The sequence below is a fragment of the Salvia hispanica genome, chromosome 5 (assembly GCF_023119035.1).
Source record: "Salvia hispanica cultivar TCC Black 2014 chromosome 5, UniMelb_Shisp_WGS_1.0, whole genome shotgun sequence".
Taxonomy (NCBI): Eukaryota; Viridiplantae; Streptophyta; class Magnoliopsida; order Lamiales; family Lamiaceae; genus Salvia; species Salvia hispanica.
In genome coordinates this window covers 31739863-31762764 of record NC_062969.1, presented here as the reverse complement: position 1 = coordinate 31762764, position 22902 = coordinate 31739863, and the positions used below count along the sequence as shown (strand labels likewise).

Genomic DNA, 22902 nt, shown 5'->3' with positions numbered 1-22902 from the left:
ACCAAAAATAGAAATGTGTCATCTTTGTTGGGCCAAACAGAAAAGGAAAGTGTGTTATCTTAGTTGAGACGATGAGAGTAATAAAAAGTTAGTGGAATGAGTTAGTGAAATGTGGAGCCTACTTACGATTTATAGTAAAAAGTGAAAGTGGACAATTAATGGGATACAGACGTAAATGGGAAAAGTGGAAAATTAATGGGGGATGGAGGGAGTATTTCTTAATTCATCCGTTTCTGAAAATTTGTTACTTATTTCCATTTTCGTCCGTCCCTAAAAATTCGTCACCTTTTATTTTTCCATTTTTGGTAGTAGACCTCATAATCCACTAACTCATTATCATTCACATTTTATTATAAAACTAATATAAAAGTAGGATCCATATATCACTAACTTTTTCAATCCACTTTCTATTACATTTTTAAAAACCATGTCCGATTAAATGGTGACAAATAATTAAGAACGGAGGATTTTTTTTGTTGGTCTGTGAACGATCAAATGGAATACTCCATATATATATATATAATATGTGGGATACAATAATATCCCACCCATAATAAAGTGAATCAAATCTAATAATATCTAATAATATCTAAGTAATTATGGAAAAGATATACTAAATCATACTAAACTATAGTCTAGAAGGATATGAGGGTGTTTCTAGAGTATACTCGTATCTAAATCCACTAACGTTCTACACCTAGTTTCTTATACTCCCTCCATCCGCGCTAAATGGAGCAGTTCTAATTGGCGCGAGAAAAGAGATAAAAGCAAGAGAGTGAAAATATAGAAAGGGTGATGTGAATATTTTTGTTATAGAGAATTAGATGTCTCGAAAGAAAAATGTTTACTAATAGTATATTTTTTGAAACCAAAACGAGGCAGAGACTCAGAGTGGTCGGAATTTCGGTAAGAGGGGAGAGTACGATTCAGTGAACTCTGCTTGTTGGCTATGGTTCAAAACTAACACAAGTCGAATATACACACATATCTATTCCCCAATAATCGCAAAGTGAAAATCGCTAATTTCTAATAACATTAAGAAGAAACATAAAATCAGCAACATAATACTACTATATGAGATCGATTCACACTTGCAAGCCCACGGTCTTGCCGTCATTAATTTGTTGACGCCCTTCCACCTCGGCAGACTCCACTTTATACACATACTTATTGGACGCCAAGAGAAAGACGACCAAATTGAGCGCGGAGAGCAAGAAAAGAAAAGCATAGTAATAGTCCAAATGCGAATCATTCACATTCTTCCCAATCCAACTCCTCCCTCCTCCCCTCCCTGTCACCTTATCCACCACCGTCACCAGGAAGCTATTTAAGAAGTTCCCGACACCGATCCCGCTCGTGAAGAACGTCGTCCCGAGGCTCTGCATGTCCTCGGGCGACTGGTCGTAGAAGAACTCCAGCAGCCCGATGGCGTTGAACACGTCGGCCACTCCCAGCAGCACGTACTGCGGGAGCAAGCCGAATATGCTCATGGGGACCACCTGGTCGGGTCCCGTGATCCCGTGCGCCGCGGCCACGCGCATGCGCCGCACCTCCACGGCGTAGGCGACGGCGATGGCGAGGATCTGGATGACGAAGCCGACGCCGAGGCGCTGGAGCAGGGTGATGCCGCGCGGGTTGCCCGTGCGGCGTTGCATCAAGGGGACGAAGTAGCGATCGTACATGGGGACGGAGACGAGCATGGAGAGGGTCACGAAGCTTCCGAGGGAGGCCGCCGGGATCTGGAAGGTGGGGCCCAGGTGGCGGTCAAGGGTGGTGCCCTGTTTCACGAAGAGGGTGTTGATTTGGGCCCATATGGTGCTTGGGATTAGGGTCACGGCCCATATCATGCACATGCCTAGGACTAGCTTGGCTCCCTCCACTTCTGTCACTGTGCATGCTTGTCTCGTGGATTTCTCTGTCTTGATTGCCGCCATGTCTAGGAATCTGGAATATCACCAAATTTGGTCAAACTCACGGATTTAGAAAATGGCCGATTAGGTATATTGTACCCCTAGTAAACAGAAAATACTATCTGGACAAAATGTTTGACCACTTAAACGACGTCATTTAATATAGTCAGTCATATCTACGTGCCACGTCAATAAGTTCAAAGACATAGAATGTAAGAAATTTCTCCAAGAACAATCAAGAAAAAATGTAAAAAATATGATAGTTAGTCATTTATGAAAGTTACGAGATTGACTAGAGTTTGACTAAACTTGTTGATTTTTTTTTTACAATTTGCCTTAAAAAACACTAGTTGGGTCCACTTTAATATTTTTACAATACTCCTATATCACCTTACTGTGAACGATTTAGAAGTTTTAATCTTAGGCATGTGGAACATTGTATAGGGACCATTCTATTTCAACAAAGATGCATATGCAGAGAAATGGTGGGCTGCAGTTTCTGGTCGACTAACTTTTCACATTCAAAAGGGAAGTTAGGACAGACACAATGAAATTGAGTCAACGGAACTTTTCTTTTATATAAATGGTTTTCATTCTTATTTTTGGTCCATGGTCACACCAACATGGTAGGGTCATTAAATTTTTAAAAAACTAAACTATATCTGGAGCTGTATAATTAGGGAAACAAGAGTGCTGGCATGAAATAACAATTTCCACACATACTTATTATGTGTTAGAGAAAAGAATAAAAAGAAAATATTTGACACTTTATATCAACAAATAGTTAATTAAAGGATCAATTTATTCTCAACAAATATTGGACTACTGTGAGAGTTATTTCATCGACTTCTTAAAAAAGTTACAACTCATTGTCATCAAATTTAATTTCCTATTAATTTCGAATCAAGCCATGCATGGCAATAGGTTAATTGACACCTAACACCTTTGTTCGATATCAATATGGAGGATATTTGAATGTGACAAAAATAGGATCGATCAAGTTGAAATTGAAATAAAGTTAATTTAGAAAATTATTATTAACAAACTACAAAAAAAGAATGGGGACTACCATAGCTCTTAGAAGATGGAGCAATAGATTAGGACAGTTTATTGCAAGAAAAAAGTAGTGGTGGACCAAATGAAGCACTTTAAGGAAAACAAAATGTTATCATGAATGCATATGGAACATAAAAATTGTACAAAGGGTGCCACCACCTTTGCCATGACTGTGGAGATAACCTATTTGTCATAATCACACAAACACACTAAATGGTCCCTTCAATTTATATCCAGAGACACCGAATCTTTTTGCTAGTAAGACTAAAAGATTCCCATCATACTTACCTATTATAGAGGAGTCTTGATATTTGATCTGTCCATTATATTCTACTTTTTATATATTTAATTTAGGGAAAATAGTATATTACATCTATTCCTTAGGAGTAAAGTGGATATTTTTGAAGTCGAATATTTAAAGTTTGTATAATTGTATTCTCTCTAACACCTCATGCTATATAAAAGTATGATTCACGTTCCACTAACTTTTTACACGCACTTTACTTTATTTTTCTTAAAACTCGAGCCGGGCAACTTGTGACAATTAATAGCGATAAAAGGGATTATAAGTTAAAGAGAATCGGACCTGAAGACTGGGGTGTGATGGACTCGACGTTTTCTTGTAGTGATGTAATACTCCTGGTCGAGCTCATGAAGCTCGGAGGGGTGGGTGGGCCGGTCGAGCCTGGCATTGGCGAAGGCGGTGACAACGACTCGTAAAAGGTCTTTGGTGGGCTTCCTAGTTCTCCTAACCTTGTGGCGATACAACGGGGTCCCGATATAGAAGATGATCAATGAGAAGATAAGGCCAACGGTCGGGATTCCATATCCGAGTCCCCAACCCAAGTTCTCTTGGATGTAGACGAGGCCGAGTGTAGCGAACAAGGCACCGGTGAAGGCGCTGAACATCCACCAGTTGAAGAAGGAGGCCTTGAGCTTCTTCTCATGGGGGTTTAGATCATCGAATTGATCGGCGCCGAATGTGGAGATGTTAGGCTTTGTTCCACCGGCGCCTATGCCTATTATGTAGAGGGAAGTGTAGAAGAATGCGATCTGAGTTGTTGTAGCCTTGCTGCACACTCCATTTTCACAACTTGGCTTCAACATCTTCACCGAAACCGCCATTGTTAGGAGGATCATCCCCTAATTACATATTTCAGCATTTTTTTTTTTGTCAAATTCAATAATCCATAACATCAAATAATCTAAACATCTAAGAAAATATAATCCCCTCGTCCCACCGTAATTGATGCGTATTCATTTTTGGGCTGTTCCATTATAAGTGAGGCATTTCCTTTTATGGCAAAAACCAACACTCTATCTCTCTTACTTTATCGTCTACATCTTTCAGCCTACTTTTTTCTTGCTCCTACTTTATTCCCTCTTCATTTAACCACTAAATATTACTTCATTTGTCCCAGTTTAAGAGTCACATTTAGAATTTTCCATATTTGGTCATACAATTTTACCCCATTGTTCATCTAAATTACATCAAAATGCCATTATCTACATTAAGATAAACCAAAACAAAAATAAAAAATCAAAAAGTCAGAAAGGGACTCACCTTCAACCAACTCACTTCATTTATTACACACTCCATCATCTCACTTTATTTATTACACACTCCACCATCTCACTTCATTTATTACACACTCCACCATCTCACTTCTTTAATTATATACTCCACCAATTTCTTAAAACCCGTACCATAACTAAATGACACTCCTAATGTGGGACGGAGGGAGTACTACCCAAAAATCTGTGTCCAAAAGAATTGTCACATACAATGGGAAAAATGGAGTACTATAAATGCATCAATACCATTTTAATATTGTCTCATAACGTCAAGGAAAAAAGCTCTTGGTATATACTACACCCGTCCCTAATAAAAATGCTATTTAGTTTCAGTACGGGAAACGTAAAGAAAAGTGAGTTGAAAAGGTTAGCGAAATATAAATCTCATTTATATATATTAATTTTATAATAAAATGTGAGGAAAACAAGTTTAATATGAGGTCTACTTAATATATATGGTAAAAGTGAAATATGACTCTTAATGGAGGACGAACGAAAATGACAAAATAAAACTATTAACAGAGGACATGGAGTATGTGATTAGTCTATTAAGTACATCATTTCGTGAAATTTTAGTTGGTAACAAAATTATACTAAAGTGATTTGATAACTCTTACTTTGATTTTCCGTCATAGAGACAGTTGAGCTGGGTCATACCAAGAAACTCATTTTTAGTATTTAAAGAGAAAAGAAAAAAAAAACGAGAAACTATCAATTTACAAGATATAACTAGCTAGCTAGGTCACATTTCCATAATAAAATGAATGAAGCATCAACCCCACCTCAACCAACCAACTAACCATTTAATTGTATGGATAAAGGGGTGCCTCATAAAACACTCTGCAAAAACATGTGGAGAACCTAATACAGTCATTAGCAACACCATTAAATTGTGGCCCCCACAAACAAAAATCTGAGTCTTCTATTGGCCAACTTGGTTAGGTATACTCTAATATTGACCAAACAAATGGTGTAGCATTGATGGTTGAACTTAGGTGGACAACGTGAAAAGTTCACTAACTAAAACCCAATTCCCTTATAATCACAAAAACAGAAGTCATCTTACCTTCACGAGGGAAAGAGAACCAATATTTAATGCAAACATATAAATAATCTTGTTGGTTGTCGATTTTAACACAAACTTCACTGAGATTGTAAATACCATGTTGTTCAAAGTTTGTAATTACCACACAATCTTTTTGTTGCAATAATCTGACGTGTCATCGAGTCCACGAGAGTGGCATGTTCTGACACACAGTAGAAACATTTCTTCTAGACATCGGATTTTGAAAAATTGTGTGAAATTTGGAAATGTTTTAACCATAGTGGACGATCTACAAATGAATAAGACTTAACTACAGTAGGAAAAAGGAAAAACTTACTATGACATAAATCAAAGATGAAATGGTGAAAGTCCAAAAGCGGCCCAAGTAGGAATCAGCTATGTATGCGCCAAGAATTGGTGTGATCCAAACAGCTCCGGACCAATTGTTGACGTTTCTAACTGATGAAACAGTGTCTTCATGGAGTTGGGTTGTCAAGTATACTACCAAATTCGAAGCTATACCGTAGAAGGCCATTCGCTCGAACGCTTCGTATGCTGCAAAAAAAGTATTTATACATTAATAATCAGATTCAATTACCAATTTTAAGTATGTATGAGCATGCAACTAATGTATTACTCCCACCGTCCCTATAAGTAAACATTTAGTTTATGGCATGAGATTTCATGCAGTATTGTTTCATGAGTTAATGAAGAGAAAATATAGTAAAAGACGAAAAAATTTAGAGATGGTACTATTTCCATTTTAAGAAATGTTTCATTTTTAATGAGACAATCTAAAAGAAAATGTTCATTAAAAAAATTGGACAGTCGGAGTAAGAATTTTACAGGAATAAGAATTTTACAGGAATTTCTTACCGACGAGGAAGGCGCAGGCTTTCCATTTGCCGGTCTTGTCAGAGAGCACGGGGCGGCCATGGAGATCGACTGTGCCGTCTTGTGTGAAGTCTTTGGAATCCATGAATGGTATATGGAATCAAATTTGGAAGGTGAGTGAGTGTATTTATGTGTGTGAGAATTAAAGAAAGGGTTCATACAAGATACATGATGAAGAAGCAGGAAGTGAAGGTGAAGGGACTGGGAGTGAGTGGATGGTATAAGTAGGCGGTGCGATGTTCGAGATTCTGATGGCTTGTTTTAAGGGGATAATGTTAATCATATAAGATACGACAAATGCAGGTTGGATCGGGTCGATTCATTTATTGGCTGCTTCCAAAATATACTAATTATTAGTACTTACTTCAAATTACTGAACACTTCCTCACTTTCTCAACTCCACTTTCATTTCATTATATTTAAACCTATTCATTATTGTTTTCATTACATCAAAACTAAAGCTAAAATTGAACTTAAATTAGGAAGATCGGACCATATAAACTAGTCCCTTCGTCCCAAAAGAATATGCATTTTGGGTTCAGCACGAATTTTAATATAAAATTGGTTAAATAAAAGAGAGGTGAAGAAAAAAAGTAATTAGAGTATTGTGAGTGGAGAATGAGTCTCACCTTATTAGAGAGAAAAGACTTTACAAAATTAGAAAGTGAATATTTTTATGGGACGGACTAAAAATGAAAGATGCATATTCTTATGAGACAAAAATTTTGGGCACGGAGGTTAAGAATTTATATTAAATAAATAAGAGAGATGAAAAAAGTAGGAAATATAAGAGAGAGTAAAGTAAATGATGGAATAAAAAAAGAGTGATTAGATGTTTTGTCTTTTGTTAAAAAAGGAAATGACTAACTTTATTGGGACGGACTAAAAAGGAATACACCTCAACTTTTTTGGGACAGAGGGAGTATGACATATCTATAAATTTATTTATTTATATACCTTCTGTTCTTGAAAAGTAGAAACTATTTCCTTATTATTCCCTCCGTAAAAAATATGAACTTCCTAATTTTGGAATAGTTAAATAACATATTATCACTTCACGTCGTGTTATTTACAACTTATATCAATACACTATTGTACTAATGATATGAAGATCACTCTCTACTAACTCTACTTACACTATATTTTATCTCATTCTTTCTCTCTCTCCCCCATCCCTTTTACTATGCTAATTATTATTATTATTATTATTGTTATTATTATCATTATTATTATTATTATTATTATTATTATTATTTTAAAATAAACTCCTATATAAAGGAGGAAATTACAAATGATGTCAAGTGGGCTCAAACTCGACACCTTATGCAATAATGTCTAAAGCTTCTTGCCGCTAGGACAAAGGCTCTGGACCTCTTACTATGCCAATTAAACATTAAAGCTCATGCTGAACCAAATGTTCATACTTTTCGGGGATGAAAGAAGTAATAAATACTCCCTCAGCCCCACAAGAATATGCATTCTTTCCTTTTTAGTCAGTCCCACAAGAATATACGCACTTTCCAATTTTGGAAACTCTCTTTCTAATGAGGTGTGAGCCATTCCCACTACCAATATATTAATTACTTTTTCTCTTTACCTCTTTTTATTTTACCGATTTTGCATTAAAACTCATGTCGAACCCAAAGTGCATAATATTTGTGAACAAAGGGAGTATAAAGTAGGAAATTAAATTTTTTATAGTTATGGAATAATCGATGATATTGTAGACTCATGTGAATAATTAAAATTTGTTATAATGCCGTCGATTTTTTGAATCTTCAATGTCACGTGTAAATTTCAATTATAGTTTTCGATCCTTAAAATTTTTAAAAATTCCAAAAACATTAAATTATATATCACTCTTTCAATTCAAACTAATTTTTCACATATCATACATCAATTAAATGTGATTTTATGAAGATTCTAAAGAAATATATGTTGCATACGTTCGGACGAAAAAATTTGCATGAAAAAAAAAATTATTTGTATATATCTAAGATGATCTACAATTAGTGCTCATCATTGCATTAATATGATGTACTCCCTACGTTCTTCATAGTTGAGTCATTTTTTTATTTCGGGAAGGTCCCTTATAGTTGAGTCATTTTCATATATAGTAACTTTTTTCTCTCTCTTACTTTATTCTCTCTACTTTATTCATCTACTTTATCCTCTAGACTTTTCTCCCTCTCTTACTTTTTTATCTATTTACTTAACACACTCAACATCTCTTTCTTAAACTCTGTGTCGGAAAGTTTCTCCTTAACTATGAGGTAATAAAGGGAGTAGGAAGTAAATATACATAATAATCTAAGTAATTTCTATGAGTTTCTCTAATACAGAGATCTAAAATATATATCCCTAACAATCGGTATTGTAGAAGTTGGTGGATCAGCTGCAAAGGAGCTGAAAGAAGCTCATCAAATCTAGTTTGTACAGCAGCCGTTGGATCTCCTTAGATTAAGCATCTTTAATCTGGGTCGTCCATTTAAGTTTTGACCATTGCGTTCAAATGGTGTTGAATAAGTTTTTTGTTTGAGTTAGTTGGGTAGTTAGAGCTCATAGATTTGTAACCCCAAAATTCTCTCGAGATTTCAATAAGAGTTTTTCTCGTTTTTCTCAAGTTCATCTTCTACAATTTTCACGTGTGAGTTAGTTGAGATCGTGATTTCTGGTGTTTAGATCTTGAAGAAATCGAATCCACAACGACGATGGCAGCGAGACTCGAAGCCGAAAAATTCACGGGCAAGAATGACTTTGCCCTATGGAGGATGAACATCCGCGCTATGCTCACTCAGCAAGGCCTATCCTCGGCTCTGACGAAAGAAAAAGAAGAAAAGGAGGGAGAGGCGGCCGATGAGAAGGCGATCAAGAGGCGTGAAGAAATTGAAGCGAAAGCTTTCAGCACCATCATCCTATGTCTCGGTGATAGTCTTGTGGGAAATCGCGAGAGAGAAGAAAACATCAGGTATCTTGGAAAAATTAGAGGAATTGTATCTTACAAAATCGCTAGCAAATATGTTAATTATGAAGCAACGTCTATACTCGTATAAGTTCTTGGATGGAAAGGGGATCTTGGAGCAATTGGAGGACTTCAATAAGGCGGTCGATGATCTTGGAAACATCGATGTATCGATCGATGAGGAAGACAAGGCGATTTTTTTATTGAATGCGCTTCCAGCCAGCTATGATCAATTTCGTGATGCAATCTTGTATGGTCGTGAGAAGACCATCACTCTCCAGGAGCTGTAGAGGGGGGAGGTGAAGGTTGGAGATTCGATCTCTAAAAGTTTGAAAGTAAGAAAGTTGAAAGGAAAGAAACCATTCAAGAAAGGCACTGATGTCTCCAAGAATGTGCAGAGTGATCAAAAGGAAACTCGCTCTTGCCATTGGTGCAAGAAGCTGGGGCATTTAAAGAAAGATTGCTATGTGTGGAAGAGGAAACAAGAAGAAAATGGGGGAAATGTTGTGAATACTACTCTGGGAGTTGAAGAAGTAGAGACTTCAGTAGCTTTAAATGTCATTGAAGTTGAGGAAACTGGATCCTAGATTATGAACTCTGGTGCAAGCTTCCATATGAGTCCTAATCTGGAGTGGTTTGATGATATAAAGGAGACCACTGGTTCAGTGATCTTGGGAAATAATCAGATCTGTGAAGTTATGGGGATAGGATCAATCAAGTTGAAGGTTGATGGTGGCCGTAGTGTTCTCTTAAGCTCTGTCAGGTACATCCCTGAAGTGAAAAGAAATTTGGTGTCCCTGGGATCCCTTGAAAGTAAAGGATGCAGGATTGTATCTGAGAATGGAGTGATGGCAATCAGCAAGGATGGGAAGATGCTTATGAAGGCCAAAAGAAAGGGCAGTCTATATTATATGACTTCTGTTGTCATCAAGAAAAGCTTAGCACAGGTTCATGTTGCAATATCTGATAGCATAGGGGTTTGTCATGCTAGACTTGGCCGTCCTGCTTTGGGAACAATCAAAGAATTGAGCAAGAAGGGGCTACTGCGTTGCAAAGACTCTGATAGTGATGCAAATTGTGAGGAATGTGTGTTAGGCAAGGCCAAGAAGCTACCCTATCCCAAGGCAGTGCACACTTCTACAAAGCCTTTACACTATGCTCATAATGATCTATGGGGGCCTGCTCAACAGAAATCCATTGGTGGTGGTAAATACTACATGTGCATCATTGATGATTTCCCTAAGAAAGTCTGGATTTACATACTCAAAGTGAAATCTGAGGCATTCAGCAAATTTTAAAGAATGGCATTCTGGAGTGGAGGCTGAAAAGGAGTCAAGGTTGGGGTGTCTCAGAACTGATAATGGCTTGGAATATTTGTCAAAGGAGTTTGATGAATTCTATAAAGCTAAGGGGTTAAGAGGCACAGAACGGTTCCCATGAACCCACAGCAAAATGGAGTAGCAGAGAGAGTCAACCGATCCATTCTGGAGAGAGTGAGGTGTATGCTTTTTGTAGCAGGATTGGATAAAAAGTTCAGGGCTGAGGCAGCCTCTACAGCAGTGAAGCTGATGAACATGTGTCCCTCATCAAGCATAGCTGGAGATATACCTGACAATAGATGGTATGGGAGACATGGAAGCTATGATAGTCTCCGAACGTTTGGATGCAAGGCTTTTGCAGCTGTAAAGCAGGGAAAGTTAGAGGCTCGGGCTCTCAAATGCATTATGTTGGGGTACCAACCTGGGGTGAAGGGATACAGGTTGTGGTGGCATCATAAGTAGGGATGTTGTATTCTGGGAACATGAGCTGCCATTTAAGAAAGTTGATAAACTTGGACCTAATAAAGTGGTGGCATCTGAAGTTGAGGTGGAGGCAGAAGAAGTGCAGCAAGATGAGGAAAGCAACTCTCAGCCTCAGCCAGTACACTCACCACAACCAGATAAACCCAAGACACCAGGGAGTTATAGGCTGGCTAGAGATAGAACCAGAAGATTAAATGTGAAGCCTCCAGCCAGATATTCAGATGCTGAGTTTCTGTTTTTCTGTCTTATTACAGCTGAAGAGATTGAGTACTCAGAGCCTAGTACATATGAGGAAGCTTTTGATAGCAAGGAGTATGATAAGTGGATGAAGGCTATGGTTGAGGAGATAGACTCCTTGTTAAAAAATGGAACATGGGTGTTGGTGGAGAGTCCACATGGAAGGAGAGTAGTCAGCAGTAAGTGAGTCTTTAAGAAGAAGATTGGTGAAACTGATGATGAAAAGGTGAGGTTCAAAGCTAGGCTAGTAGCAAGAGGTTTTACACAGGAGCATGGTGTTGATTATGATGAAGTGTTTTCTCCAGTTGTTAAACACACCTCCATTCGAATTCTGTTGGCTATAGTTGCAAGATAGGACTGAGAACATGAGTAGTTAGATGTAAAAACGGCCTTCTTGCATGGTGATCTTAGAGAAACCATCTACATGTCCCAGCCAACGGGCTTTGTGAAAGCTGGAGATGAAAGGAAGGTCTACTTGCTAAAGAAAAGTATATATGGCTTGAAGCAAGCCAGCGGACAATGACACATTAAATTCAACACTTACATGACTAAGTGTGGTTATCTGATGTCAAAGTATGATGAGTGTGTTTACATAAAGGGTGTAGGTGGAGCTGTTGTGGCTTATCACTCTTATATGTAGATGACATGCTACTGGCAGGAGCATATTTGGAAGATATACAAGAAGTGAAGAAGAATCTCAGAGAGGCCTTTGATATGAAAGATCTGGGGTCTGCAAAGAGAATATTGGGCATGACTATAATCAGAGATAGAGGGAGCAAGAGGATCGGATCTGGCTGACCCAATGTGATTATGTGTCAAGGATGATCAGTAAGTTCAAAATGAGTAATGTGAAAGAGGTCTCAGTACCTATGGGGTAGCAGTATAAGTTGATAGCTGAGCAAGCTCCAAAATCTGAGGATGAAGAGAGGGAAATACAGAAGATCCCTTATGCCAATATCATTGGTAGTGCAATGTATGCTATGATTAGCACACGGCCAGACATAGCTCAGACCATATCTGTGACCAGTAGGTATATGTCTAACCATGGAAAGGAACACTGGTCTGCCATAAAGTGGTTGATGAGATACTTAAAGGGTTCCACAGAAGTTGGGATTTTGTTTGATGGAGGTTCTGAACATAAAGGTGATGCTTTGGAAGGCTGGAGTGACTCTGATTTTGGCATAAGTCAGAGTGTTGTGAGCATTGGTTGTGACAACAACAGTGCATGTGCTTAGCAAAGCATCAGGTTTACCATGAAAGAAGCAAGCACATTGATGTGCGGCTACACTTCATTCGGGAGAAGATTGAGGAATGAGAGATATGTTGGTTTTGCAGCGGAAATCTATTTAGTTTGATTGAAAGATTTACATCTAAACATGCTTTTATCTGATTGTAAACTAGAAACATGTTAATAACCATATAATCACAGATCATACTGAATATATATGCAATTAAATAGAACAATTTACCGTATGAATTCAAGTAATTGAATTTGAACTCCTTCTTCAATCGATCCCTACCACGGATCTTCTGATCTGTTCCCTTTAACTTGGAATTGACCTTTGTGTGGGCAAAGCTTGTCAAATCCTCAAAAGCCGGAGAAGAATTGAAGACAGAAAAGAGAACCCTAAAAATATCGATATTTTTCTCTCTACAGATTGCAGAGATCGAATTTTTATCGGTAGAATAATAATCTGTCTTCTCTTCTTCTCCCTTTTATATTAAGTTAATTATTTTGGGCCAGACCAGGGATCTGTGGAGGATTGGATTAGGCCACAGTTCAGGCTTTCACTAATTAAATTAAAACTAATTTAATTCAAGCCCAAACTTAAATATTATTATCATTCACTATAGATATAATATTGACTGCCCGTCCAAACCGAAATTACGAGTATTCCGGGACTTCCTCTTTAATTAAATCATTTCCCGTGTTAAAGATATAAATATCCATTAATTAATATCAAGTCTGCTATCTGATTTTTATTAATTAATTTCTTTTTCCAAGAGTGGTCTAGTTCAGAAACATTATTTATTATTCATGGAATAAATTCCAACTGGCCAGTTTTCTGAATAATAAAACCTTTTTCTAAACACCTCTTGAGGATATTATCAGACTGGCCTCTCACAGCACACGATTTATTGCAATAACAATACTAGCACCACTTAGACATTAATGATCACTACCCAATCTATCAGGATTCTTGGGCAACGAAAGATCCTCACCATTTGATAAGTCAAAGTAGTTTTCAATTAATATCGTATGCTCAATGTTATGTCATCAATGATTAAGAAATGACAATCACTGAGACCTCGTCTTTTAGTAAATAGCCAAGAAAGACTTATCTCACTGTTTGATCCTTTCAGTGCTATACCACACCGACGTCGTTCATTTCCTTAGGCAAGGAAACTTTCGGACTGATGTCGCAACCTTTCGCGATAGGTGGTCAAAGCCTATCTAAGTTGTGAAACAGTTTTCCTTCTGCAAGAACCGACAAGTTACCTAACAACTCGTCTACTATGCAGAAGACTTAGACTCATTTTGCTTAAACTATGTATTTAAATGGAAAGCATATTTCAACATCTCATAAATACATAAGTAACCCATAAGCAAAACACATTGTAACAAAATATTCTTTCTCATTAAATGGTAAAAATGGATATAAGAGTTATTACATGTACAAGCATACGAAAGATCTTTCAGTATACTAAACTCTAACAAGATAGAGGTATTCAAGGTTGATACGGCTGACAATCCAGCAGATATGCTTACCAAACCTCTACCTAAAGCTAAGTTGGAGCTGTGTATGAAGCTGGTGAATCTATGCAAGAGGAAGGGATCTAGCAGCTGAGCCATCAAGGTGGAGTTTGTAGAAATTGGTGGATCAGCTGCAAAGGAGCTGAAAGAAGCTCATCAAATCTAGTGTGTATAACAACCGTTGGATCTCCTTAGATTAAGCATCTTTAATCTGGGCCATCCATTTTAGTTTTGACCATTGCATTCAAAGGGTGTTGTATAAGTTTGTTGTTTGAGTTAGTTGAGTAGTTAGAGCTTATAGATTTGTAACCCCAAAATTCTCTCGAGATTTCAATAAGAGTTTTTCTCGTTTTTTCTCAAGTTCATCTTCTACAATTTTCACGTGTGAGTTAAAAGGTATCAAACTCATAGCATAGTTTCTGACTTTTAAAAATTATGTTGTTTAATTTTAAAATTTTATCTTCTTTGATGTGTACAATTATTTGTTTTTCGGATGTCAAATGAATGCAAACTTATTTTTCTGTTGGTTTTTCTAATGAATATTTGTAGTCACAAGGGTTTTACCATGGTAAACTATGATTTTTAGTTTTCTTTTTTCCTTATAAATTCAATTGAACTACAGAATAAACAAAGAAAATGAAGAACACAAGAACACAAAATGGAAACCTCTAAGATCATCTCCAATGGCTTTAGGCCAGCCAAAAAAACCTCCTGCCACATCATCAGGACAAGCAATAGCCTAGCCATAGGCCACCCAAATTATAAAAAATAAATAAATTACAATCACGCAAATTACGGAATTGAATTTACGACACAGATACGGGAATATGCGATAATTTTATTTAAATTAAAAAAAAATTACAAAAAAAAATTCATAATTCTAAATCCTTTTGGCGCATGTCGGTATGTGCCTTGAGGCGGTCGACTTCATCGTTAGGTACCCCCCTTCGTATGTCGGGGGTGGTAACGCCGTGGATTGGGCCGGCTGCATCAGCATCGTCATTGGCCCAACTAGTCAGTTGTATGCCTTCATCTTCGACTATCATGTTGTGCATGATAATACATGCGTATATTATATCAGAAATGCAGTCGACATGCCACAAACGCGTTGGACCCCTAATTGCCGCCCATCGGGACTGGAGCACACCAAATGCCCGCTCCACGTCCTTGTGCGCCGACTCCTGCCATTACGCAAAGTAGGCCTTCCTTTCATCTGCTGCGCATCTGATCGTCTTCACAAACACGGGCCACCTAGGGTATATCCCATCCCCCAAGTAGTAGCCCATATCATGCTGGTTGCCGTTGGCGACAAAACTGATGGCCGGATCGACGTTCTGGCACTGCTCGTTGAAAAGGGAGACGAGTTAAGGACATTGCGATCGTTGTTTGACCCGGCTACCATAAAATAGGCGTGCCAAATCCACAGCCGGTAATCAGCTACGACCTCGAGGATCATCATGGGATTATTTCTACTCTCAATGCACACATTTTATGCTTCCCAACAACCCCGGGAACCCATGATGCTCCCCGTGCATCCGCATCAGATCCTGGCAGTCTTCGGGGGTAGGGTTTCAAAGATACTGCTCACCGAATATTTCAATGACACCCTGAAAAAAATACTTCAAATAATCTAGGGTAGTCGTCTCGCCAATGTGGAGGTACTCGTTCCACATGTTTGCCGCGCCTCCGTAAGCCAAATGCCTGATTGCCGCAGTGCACTTTTGTAAAGCTGTGTGGCCGGGTTTGCCCGCCGCGTCATATCTGAACCGGAAACACAGGTATCGACGCTCTAAAGCATTAACGATATGCATAAACAGTGGTCTCCTCATCCTAAAACACCGCCTGAAATGGTTGTCCCCAAACCACAGCTCCAGCATGAAATAGTCTTCAAATAGCTGCTGATGTGCAGCAATGTGATCCCGATCAACCACTGCTCGGCGTTGGACAATGGGTTGAGGTACAGCCGGCTGCTGCGACTGCAAGGGCCTTTGTATCAGCCGATTAACCTCGCGGGACATATGGGCGTCCAACTCTTCGTTGAATCGCCTTTCGAACTCCTCAGCATCCCCATCACTACCATTATCACTACCACCACCACACTCATTTCGCGATATTGCTCTTGTACAAAAATTAAGAGAGAGAGAAACTCATTAAAACAAGCGGTGTGAATGAAAATAACGTTAAAATTGCGTATATATAGAGTCTCAAAAATTAAAAAAAAGGGGGCGCTCGCCGATCGCTAGCCGATCGGGAAACTACAATGGCGGCCAGCGGATCAACGAACGAATCGGCTAGTGCCCGCGAATCGACGTGGGCTAACCAATTTGCTCGCCGATTTCACGCTCGCTGGTCCCAACGGTCAGCTAGCGGACTGATAAGTCGTATTCTAGGCCTTGGTTACTGGTCAGTATGATGAGCTTACCGTGCACATTTTGCAAGAAAAGTGCGTAAGTGTGCAGGAAAAAGGTGCATGTCAGCAGGGAAGGAATCAGGAAGTTCAAGTGAAAAAGGACGACAGATGGGTGCCACACTGACTAGGATGCATGCCCTAAGGCTCGAGATGGAGAGAAGAGGAAAGCTGGTATACGACCAACTATTTGACTGAGGCAAAAGAGACAATTTGCAAGGAAGAACAACCCTATTTTTTGGGGCAAGCCTCCCTATAAATAGAAGGTCACATGAAGGAAGTAGCATTCCTTGTATGCATGTCTCATAAGTCTTAGCTCTCGAGACGGAGACCAACTCTTCAACTCTCGTTCCTTTCCACCAGTCATGATCACTTGAAGCCGTTCGAGTTCCACCGGAGATCATCCACCGTCTACTCTTCCAGCTGTTTAGTAGTCCAGAAACTGCTTCATCGCCCAAGTGGAAAAAACAATCTTTACTTACTTTCTTAGTTAAATTTCGCATTTCGTTTTTAGCTTAGTTAAATCTTCCAGCCGTTTAGTAGTCCAGAAACTGCTTTTGAAGTCTTTTGCTGCGATCCAAACATTTGCTATGGAAGTTGTTTCTTTTCTTTCGTTTTCTTTGATCATTGTCGCATTTCATTCTACCTAGTTTAAATTTCTGTTGTTTACGTCTACTTTCTAAGTGTCGAAGCATGTTTTCGTCTGAGTAAGTTAGATCTGGGTTTGTTAGCTAGAATTTAGAGTTTTCCTTTTTTCGATCTAAGGTGAATGCATGAGTTTATCACTTTACGTTGTTGTAGTTACTTTGCGTGTTAGCCAGTAGGAGTAATCTGGAATTATTAGTTGTTAATCTTTGAGTTTAAGCTTTTTAATTTATAGATCTGATGTGTGAAGCTGTAAATCTGAGTTTATCCATGGAGTTTGTGTTCATCTGAATTTTATGCATACTTGTTAAAGAAGACAGCATCACAATCAACCTTTTCTAGGAACACTTTACTTTTCAGCCACCTTTTGTTTTTGTCCTTTCACATTTTTCAGATTTTCCGCAGATATGTCAGCGCGTCAGCCAGTTCGTTAGGATATTCACCCCAATTTTTGTTTAACCACTTTTAGTGAACTCTCACTTTTCACATGCACTCCAGACGCATATCCTTTCTCTCTCATATGTACGACTCCACCCAGATGTCAGATAGTCTTACCAGTCAGTAGAGTCTAACCCACCTTTAGTTTTCGTCAAGTTAGAATCTCAACCCAAGCGTGGTAGCTAACCAACCATTCCAGAGTGTCACCACAATCTAGAGCTGCAACCATCGTTCCACGTGGGATTCGACCCTTACTCTCACTATACAAGCCAGTAGAAGTAGGTTGAGGAAATTTCTTGATACCAGGTTTTTAGATTTTCGATCCAACGACACGACTAGGTTAGGAGTCACCTCCTGATTAGTTGAACACAAATAACCCGAGACCTAATAAAACCCCTCCCGGTACATCACAGACCGGCGAGCGAGCGCGGAGCGGCAAGCCGGCCCGCTAGCTGCCATTGGAGATGCTCTAAGTACGAGTCGAATTAGGCTATCGACAACTCACAACGGCAATTGTGGGGCATCACACATGGCACCGGTGCCTGAACTTGATTGGCGACATTTGATCGGAGTAGGGAAGGGCATCGAGGTTGCTAAAGGCTCGGGTCCTAATTAACTACCTGCTAGAAATAATGGGATGAAAATCCCAAGCCGTGTACAAGCGGTACTGTCACGCCCGCATTTTCTAAAGATAGAAAACACGGTTGAATCGCGACTAGTGGGAGATTAATGAAGTGGGGAAGAAATATGAGAAACAATCAACGGCTCGAAAAATGAATCAACCTTGGAAATCAACCATTTAAATCAGAGTATAACAATCTCAGTAATTCAACAACTGAAAGAATCAATCTTCAACAATATCAAAAGATAAATGAAACAACGCTTAGCGAAAGCATTTCGAGAGTAGAATAATGCCATGTATGAAGATACAACATATTCTGAACATTTGATAGATATTCTTCACTTTTATGCTCAACATCCACTGCGCTCGTCACCGCTCAACCTGCACATAGGGAAAACACATGCAGGACTTCAAGTTTGCCTTCCTAGATCAGTTCTTTCCGTCAACTAAGACGAGTGCGTTGAAAAAAGAGATCTCAAGCGCTAGGTAGGATTACGACGAGTCCCTGAGTGAATATTGGTCAAGATACATGAGCCTCTTGGACACATGCCCCAACCACAGAATGTCGGAGGCGGAGATCTACAATGTTTTCTATGAAGGAATGAACAGGGAAACCAAGGACTTGGCAACTCATCAGCAGGGGTTGCATTTCCTCACCCGCGGGTCAGTAGAGCGAAGGAAATCCTGGGAAAACTATTGAGTGCAAAGAGAGCCTATGTTAACCCCCGAGATCCACAGCTGAGACGGGGGTGGCTAGTGCCTCAGCAGCTAAGCAGGATGACAAGATGGAGTTGAGGATGGACAGAATAGAGAAGGCGAGGATGACAGTGATAGAAAAGAACGGGCCAACCTCTCCAACACTTAAGCAATTCGCGGAGCAAAAAGGGCAGACTTCGACCTATGATCCGATTAAAGGTATGGAAGCGTTAGCTCAAGTAAATGCGGCTGGATATTGGAACCCAAGTAGCAACTGGAACCCTTGGAAAATGAAGGACGCGCCATGGAGAGACCACCCGAATTTTAGGTGGAGAGATGGGAATTAGAACCAAGACCAGAACCCCCCTCCAAGCCAGAATCCTACCCGAGGTCCTGCAAATCAAGAGTACCAATCCAACTGGGCAGGACGAAACCAACAACAGCAAAACCAATTCCAAAACCAAAACCCGCAAAATCCAAACCAGAGCTCCGTATACACACCACCCCACCAGAGAAACAACCAAAACTACCCTAACCAGAACAAAAACCCTGAACACTCTCACCCCCAAAATTTCTCGAACTAACCAAGTACCCATAACCACCTAAACTCCCAGAACTACCAGCAAAACCCTCACAGCCAGTATAACCCTTACCACCAGCAAGGACCCAGCCAATTCCGGAACCCCAACAGGCCGAGAAGGTCAATGGAAGACATGATGGGGGAAGTGCTATCCTCTCAGCAGAATACGAGGAGCGAAATGCAGTCAAGCAGCAAAGTGGTTCAAGGGTGCAAAGTGCTCAGAAGGAACAAAAGGCTAACATAGATATGCTGAACAAACAACTATCCCAGCTGGCAACCTCGGTGGGTGAGTTAAGGGAAAACTCAAGGAAACTCCCTTCGACAACCCACATACCGAAAAAGCCAAATGTAAGCAAAGTCACCCTATGGTATGGGAAGATCGTGGTAGAAGGAATAGCATCAGCCATAGTCCAGGAGAAGCTCCCACCCAAGAGAGCCGACCCAGGTATGTTCACTTTACCCATAACCATTGAGGATGTCAGAGTTGAGCATGCAATGTGTGATTTAGGGGCATCCATAAATGTTATGTCTTATGCAATCTATAACCGGTTAAATGGAGCTAAGTTAACAAACACTAGGGTCCTGATTCAACTGGCTGATAGGTCTTGCATAAATCCTGAAGGGGTGTTGGAAAATGTACTCGTAAAAGTGCATGATTTTTGTTATCCTGCCGATTTTTATGCAATAAAAATGAGTGAACCCGAAGCTAGAGAGTCTAGTGGGATACTTTTGGGCAGGCCCTTTTTTAGGACAACGAAAACCATTGTTGATATGGCCGATGGGATAATATGCATAGATTTTCATGGGGAAAAATTTACTTTTAGCATTGATGAAGCCATGAAAATACCCATTGATTCTGAAAATCTATATTATGTTGATGTGATTGACCCCCTAGTCTAAGAGTATCTTGAGGCTGAGTTATTGCAGGAGAAAATGCAGACGTTAGATATTTATGAACAGGCCGACGTAGAAGCCGCAACATGGTGTGAACTGATCAGTAGCCAAGAGCTAACTGATGAGGAAGTTGAGGAAGCTATTAAGAAGTTCTGTATGAAGCCTGAGTTCGCTGGGAACGCCAGCGCCAAGCTACCGGCCAGCAAAGATGGTACCCCAGAAGAAGAATCAGAAAGGGATGGAGACATAGAAACTCTATTACCCTCATTAACTCTTCCACCACAAGTTGAATTAAAAAAGCTTCCAGCCTTGGAGAAGCAGATTCACTCCCAGTTATTATCAATAGTGAACTAACAGAGGAGCAGGAGGCAAGGTTACTGGTTGTGTTGAGCAAAAATAAGAAAGCCATTGGATGGAGTCTGACGGACCTAGTGGGAATAAGTCTGGATGTATGTATGCATAATATCAGGTTGGAAGATGGGGCCAAGGCACATCGGGACCCGCAGAGAAAGTTAAACCCCAACATGCGAGAGGAGGTCCTGAAGGAGATACTGAAGCTATTGTCACTAGGGATAATCTACTCAGTCCCAGATAGTGAATGGGTCAGCCCAGTCCACATGGTCCCCAAAAAGTCCGGTATCCAAGTGGTGAAGAATGAAAAGAATAAATTAGTGCCCACCCGGTTGGTCACTGAATGGCGGATGTGCATAGACTACCGAAAGTTGAATGCTGCCACAAGGATGGACCACTTCCCCCTACCATTTATAGATCAAATGCTGCAACAATTGGCTGGGAAGCAGTTCTTCTACTTTTTGGATGGATACAGTGGATACTTCCGGATCTACGTAGACCCTGAAGACCAAGATAAGACGACGTTCACCTTCCCGTTTGGAACTTATGCGTATAGGCGAATGTCGTTCGGGCTTTGCAACACCCCAGGAACATTCCAACGATGCATGATGAGCATCTTCTCAGATCTGATTGAAGACTGCATTGAAATATTTATGGACGATTTCACTGTCTATGGAGACTCATTCGACTCATGTCTGCGACATCTGGACGTGGTGTCAGAAAGAGGAATCCAGGTTGTCTAGGCGAAGGTGGAAGTTATATCAAAGCTACCCTTTCCTACTAACCAGAAGGAGGACAAAGTTTTTCTGGGGCACACAGGTTTTTATTGAAGATTCATCAAGGATTTTGCCAAGATTGCCCAGCCTCTCACCAGACACTTCCAGAATGATGTGGAATTCATTTTCGACGCCAATTGTGAAGCAACCTTTAAACTCCTCAAGGAAAAGTTGGTGTCAGCCCCCATTATCCGCGCTCCTGACTGGGACCATCCTTCGAGGTGATGTGCGATGCAAGTGATTATGCAGTAGGAGCTGTACTGGGCCAGAAGATCGATGTGAAATAATATGTGATCTTGTACGGGTCAAAGACACTCAACTAGGCGTAGAAGAACTATGACACCACTGAGAAAGAAATGTTGGTAGTGGTGTACTCGTTTGAAAACTTAAGGCAATATTTGTTGGGATCGAAGGTCATCGTCTATACTGATAGCCAAGAAAGAGTCGAAACCCAGACTGATTAGATGGGTACTCTTGCTGCAAGAATTCGTCTGGGATGTTTTTGAGATAAGAGGGGGATCGAAAACAAGATAGCAGATCATCTGAGTAGGATCGTGCAAAAAAGAAATAGTGAGGATGTACAAGACAAGTTCCCCGAGGAACATTTGTGCGAAGTAGTCTTCTCGGCCAGAAGGATTGATTAGGAAGCATTTATGAAGCTTACTGGCCGGGAAGCGACAGTAAAAGGAAAGGAAAGAGTTGGGCAAGAGCCATTGTTCGCAGACCTAGCGAACTATATTAGTTACAAGGGATCTCCCAAAGGTACCAAGCGTTATGAAGGCGCAGAGGTTGAAGATTAAAAGTGAATCAAAATACTATTTTTGGGACCACCCATATTTGTGGAAGACAGGAGCCGATCAAGTTATAAGGAGGTGTGTTCCTGACTGGAAGCAAAGGGATGTATTGACATATTACCGCTCTTTGGCATTTGGAGGGCACTTCGGACCAAGGAAAACTGCAAGGAAAGTGCTGGATAGCGGATTCTACTGGAAAACATTGAACATAGATGCATACATGTTTTGCAAAAGTTGTGATCGTTGCCAACTGACCGGTGGGATCTCCACAAGAGATGAAATGCCACAACTCCCAGTAATTGTGTGTGAAGTATTTGACGTATGGGGCATAGATTTCATGGGTCCATTTCCATCATCCTATGGAAACTCCTACATCCTGGTGGCGGTCGAATACATATAAAGTGGATTGAAGCTAAGCCCACAAGCACCTGTGAATCCAAAGAGGTTGCTAAGTTCCTCAAGA

General features: G+C 40.0%; 1 protein-coding gene across 1 annotated transcript; it reads right to left on the bottom strand.

Moving 5' to 3' along the window:
• Positions 1-901: 901 nt before the first annotated feature.
• Positions 902-6720, bottom strand: LOC125186470 (protein NRT1/ PTR FAMILY 5.1). Its single transcript, XM_048082839.1, has 4 exons — positions 6463-6720; positions 5924-6141; positions 3553-4109; positions 902-1944 (listed from the first exon to the last, which is right to left on the bottom strand). Exons 1-4 carry the CDS (start codon positions 6563-6565, stop codon positions 1086-1088), a joined length of 1737 nt encoding a protein of 578 aa, XP_047938796.1. The 5' UTR covers positions 6566-6720; the 3' UTR covers positions 902-1085.
• Between the last annotated feature and the right edge of the window lie 16182 nt (positions 6721-22902).

Coding starts and splice junctions, on each gene's coding strand:
- LOC125186470 (XM_048082839.1), bottom strand. CDS start 6,565: ATGGATTCCAAAGACTTCACACAAGACGGCACAGTCGATCTCCATGGC. Junction 4,110..5,923: donor CATCTTTGATTTATGTCATA/GTAAGTTTTTCC, acceptor ATATGTAATTAG/GGGATGATCCTCCTAACAAT. Junction 1,945..3,552: donor CATCACACCCCAGTCTTCAG/GTCCGATTCTCT, acceptor GTGATATTCCAG/ATTCCTAGACATGGCGGCAA.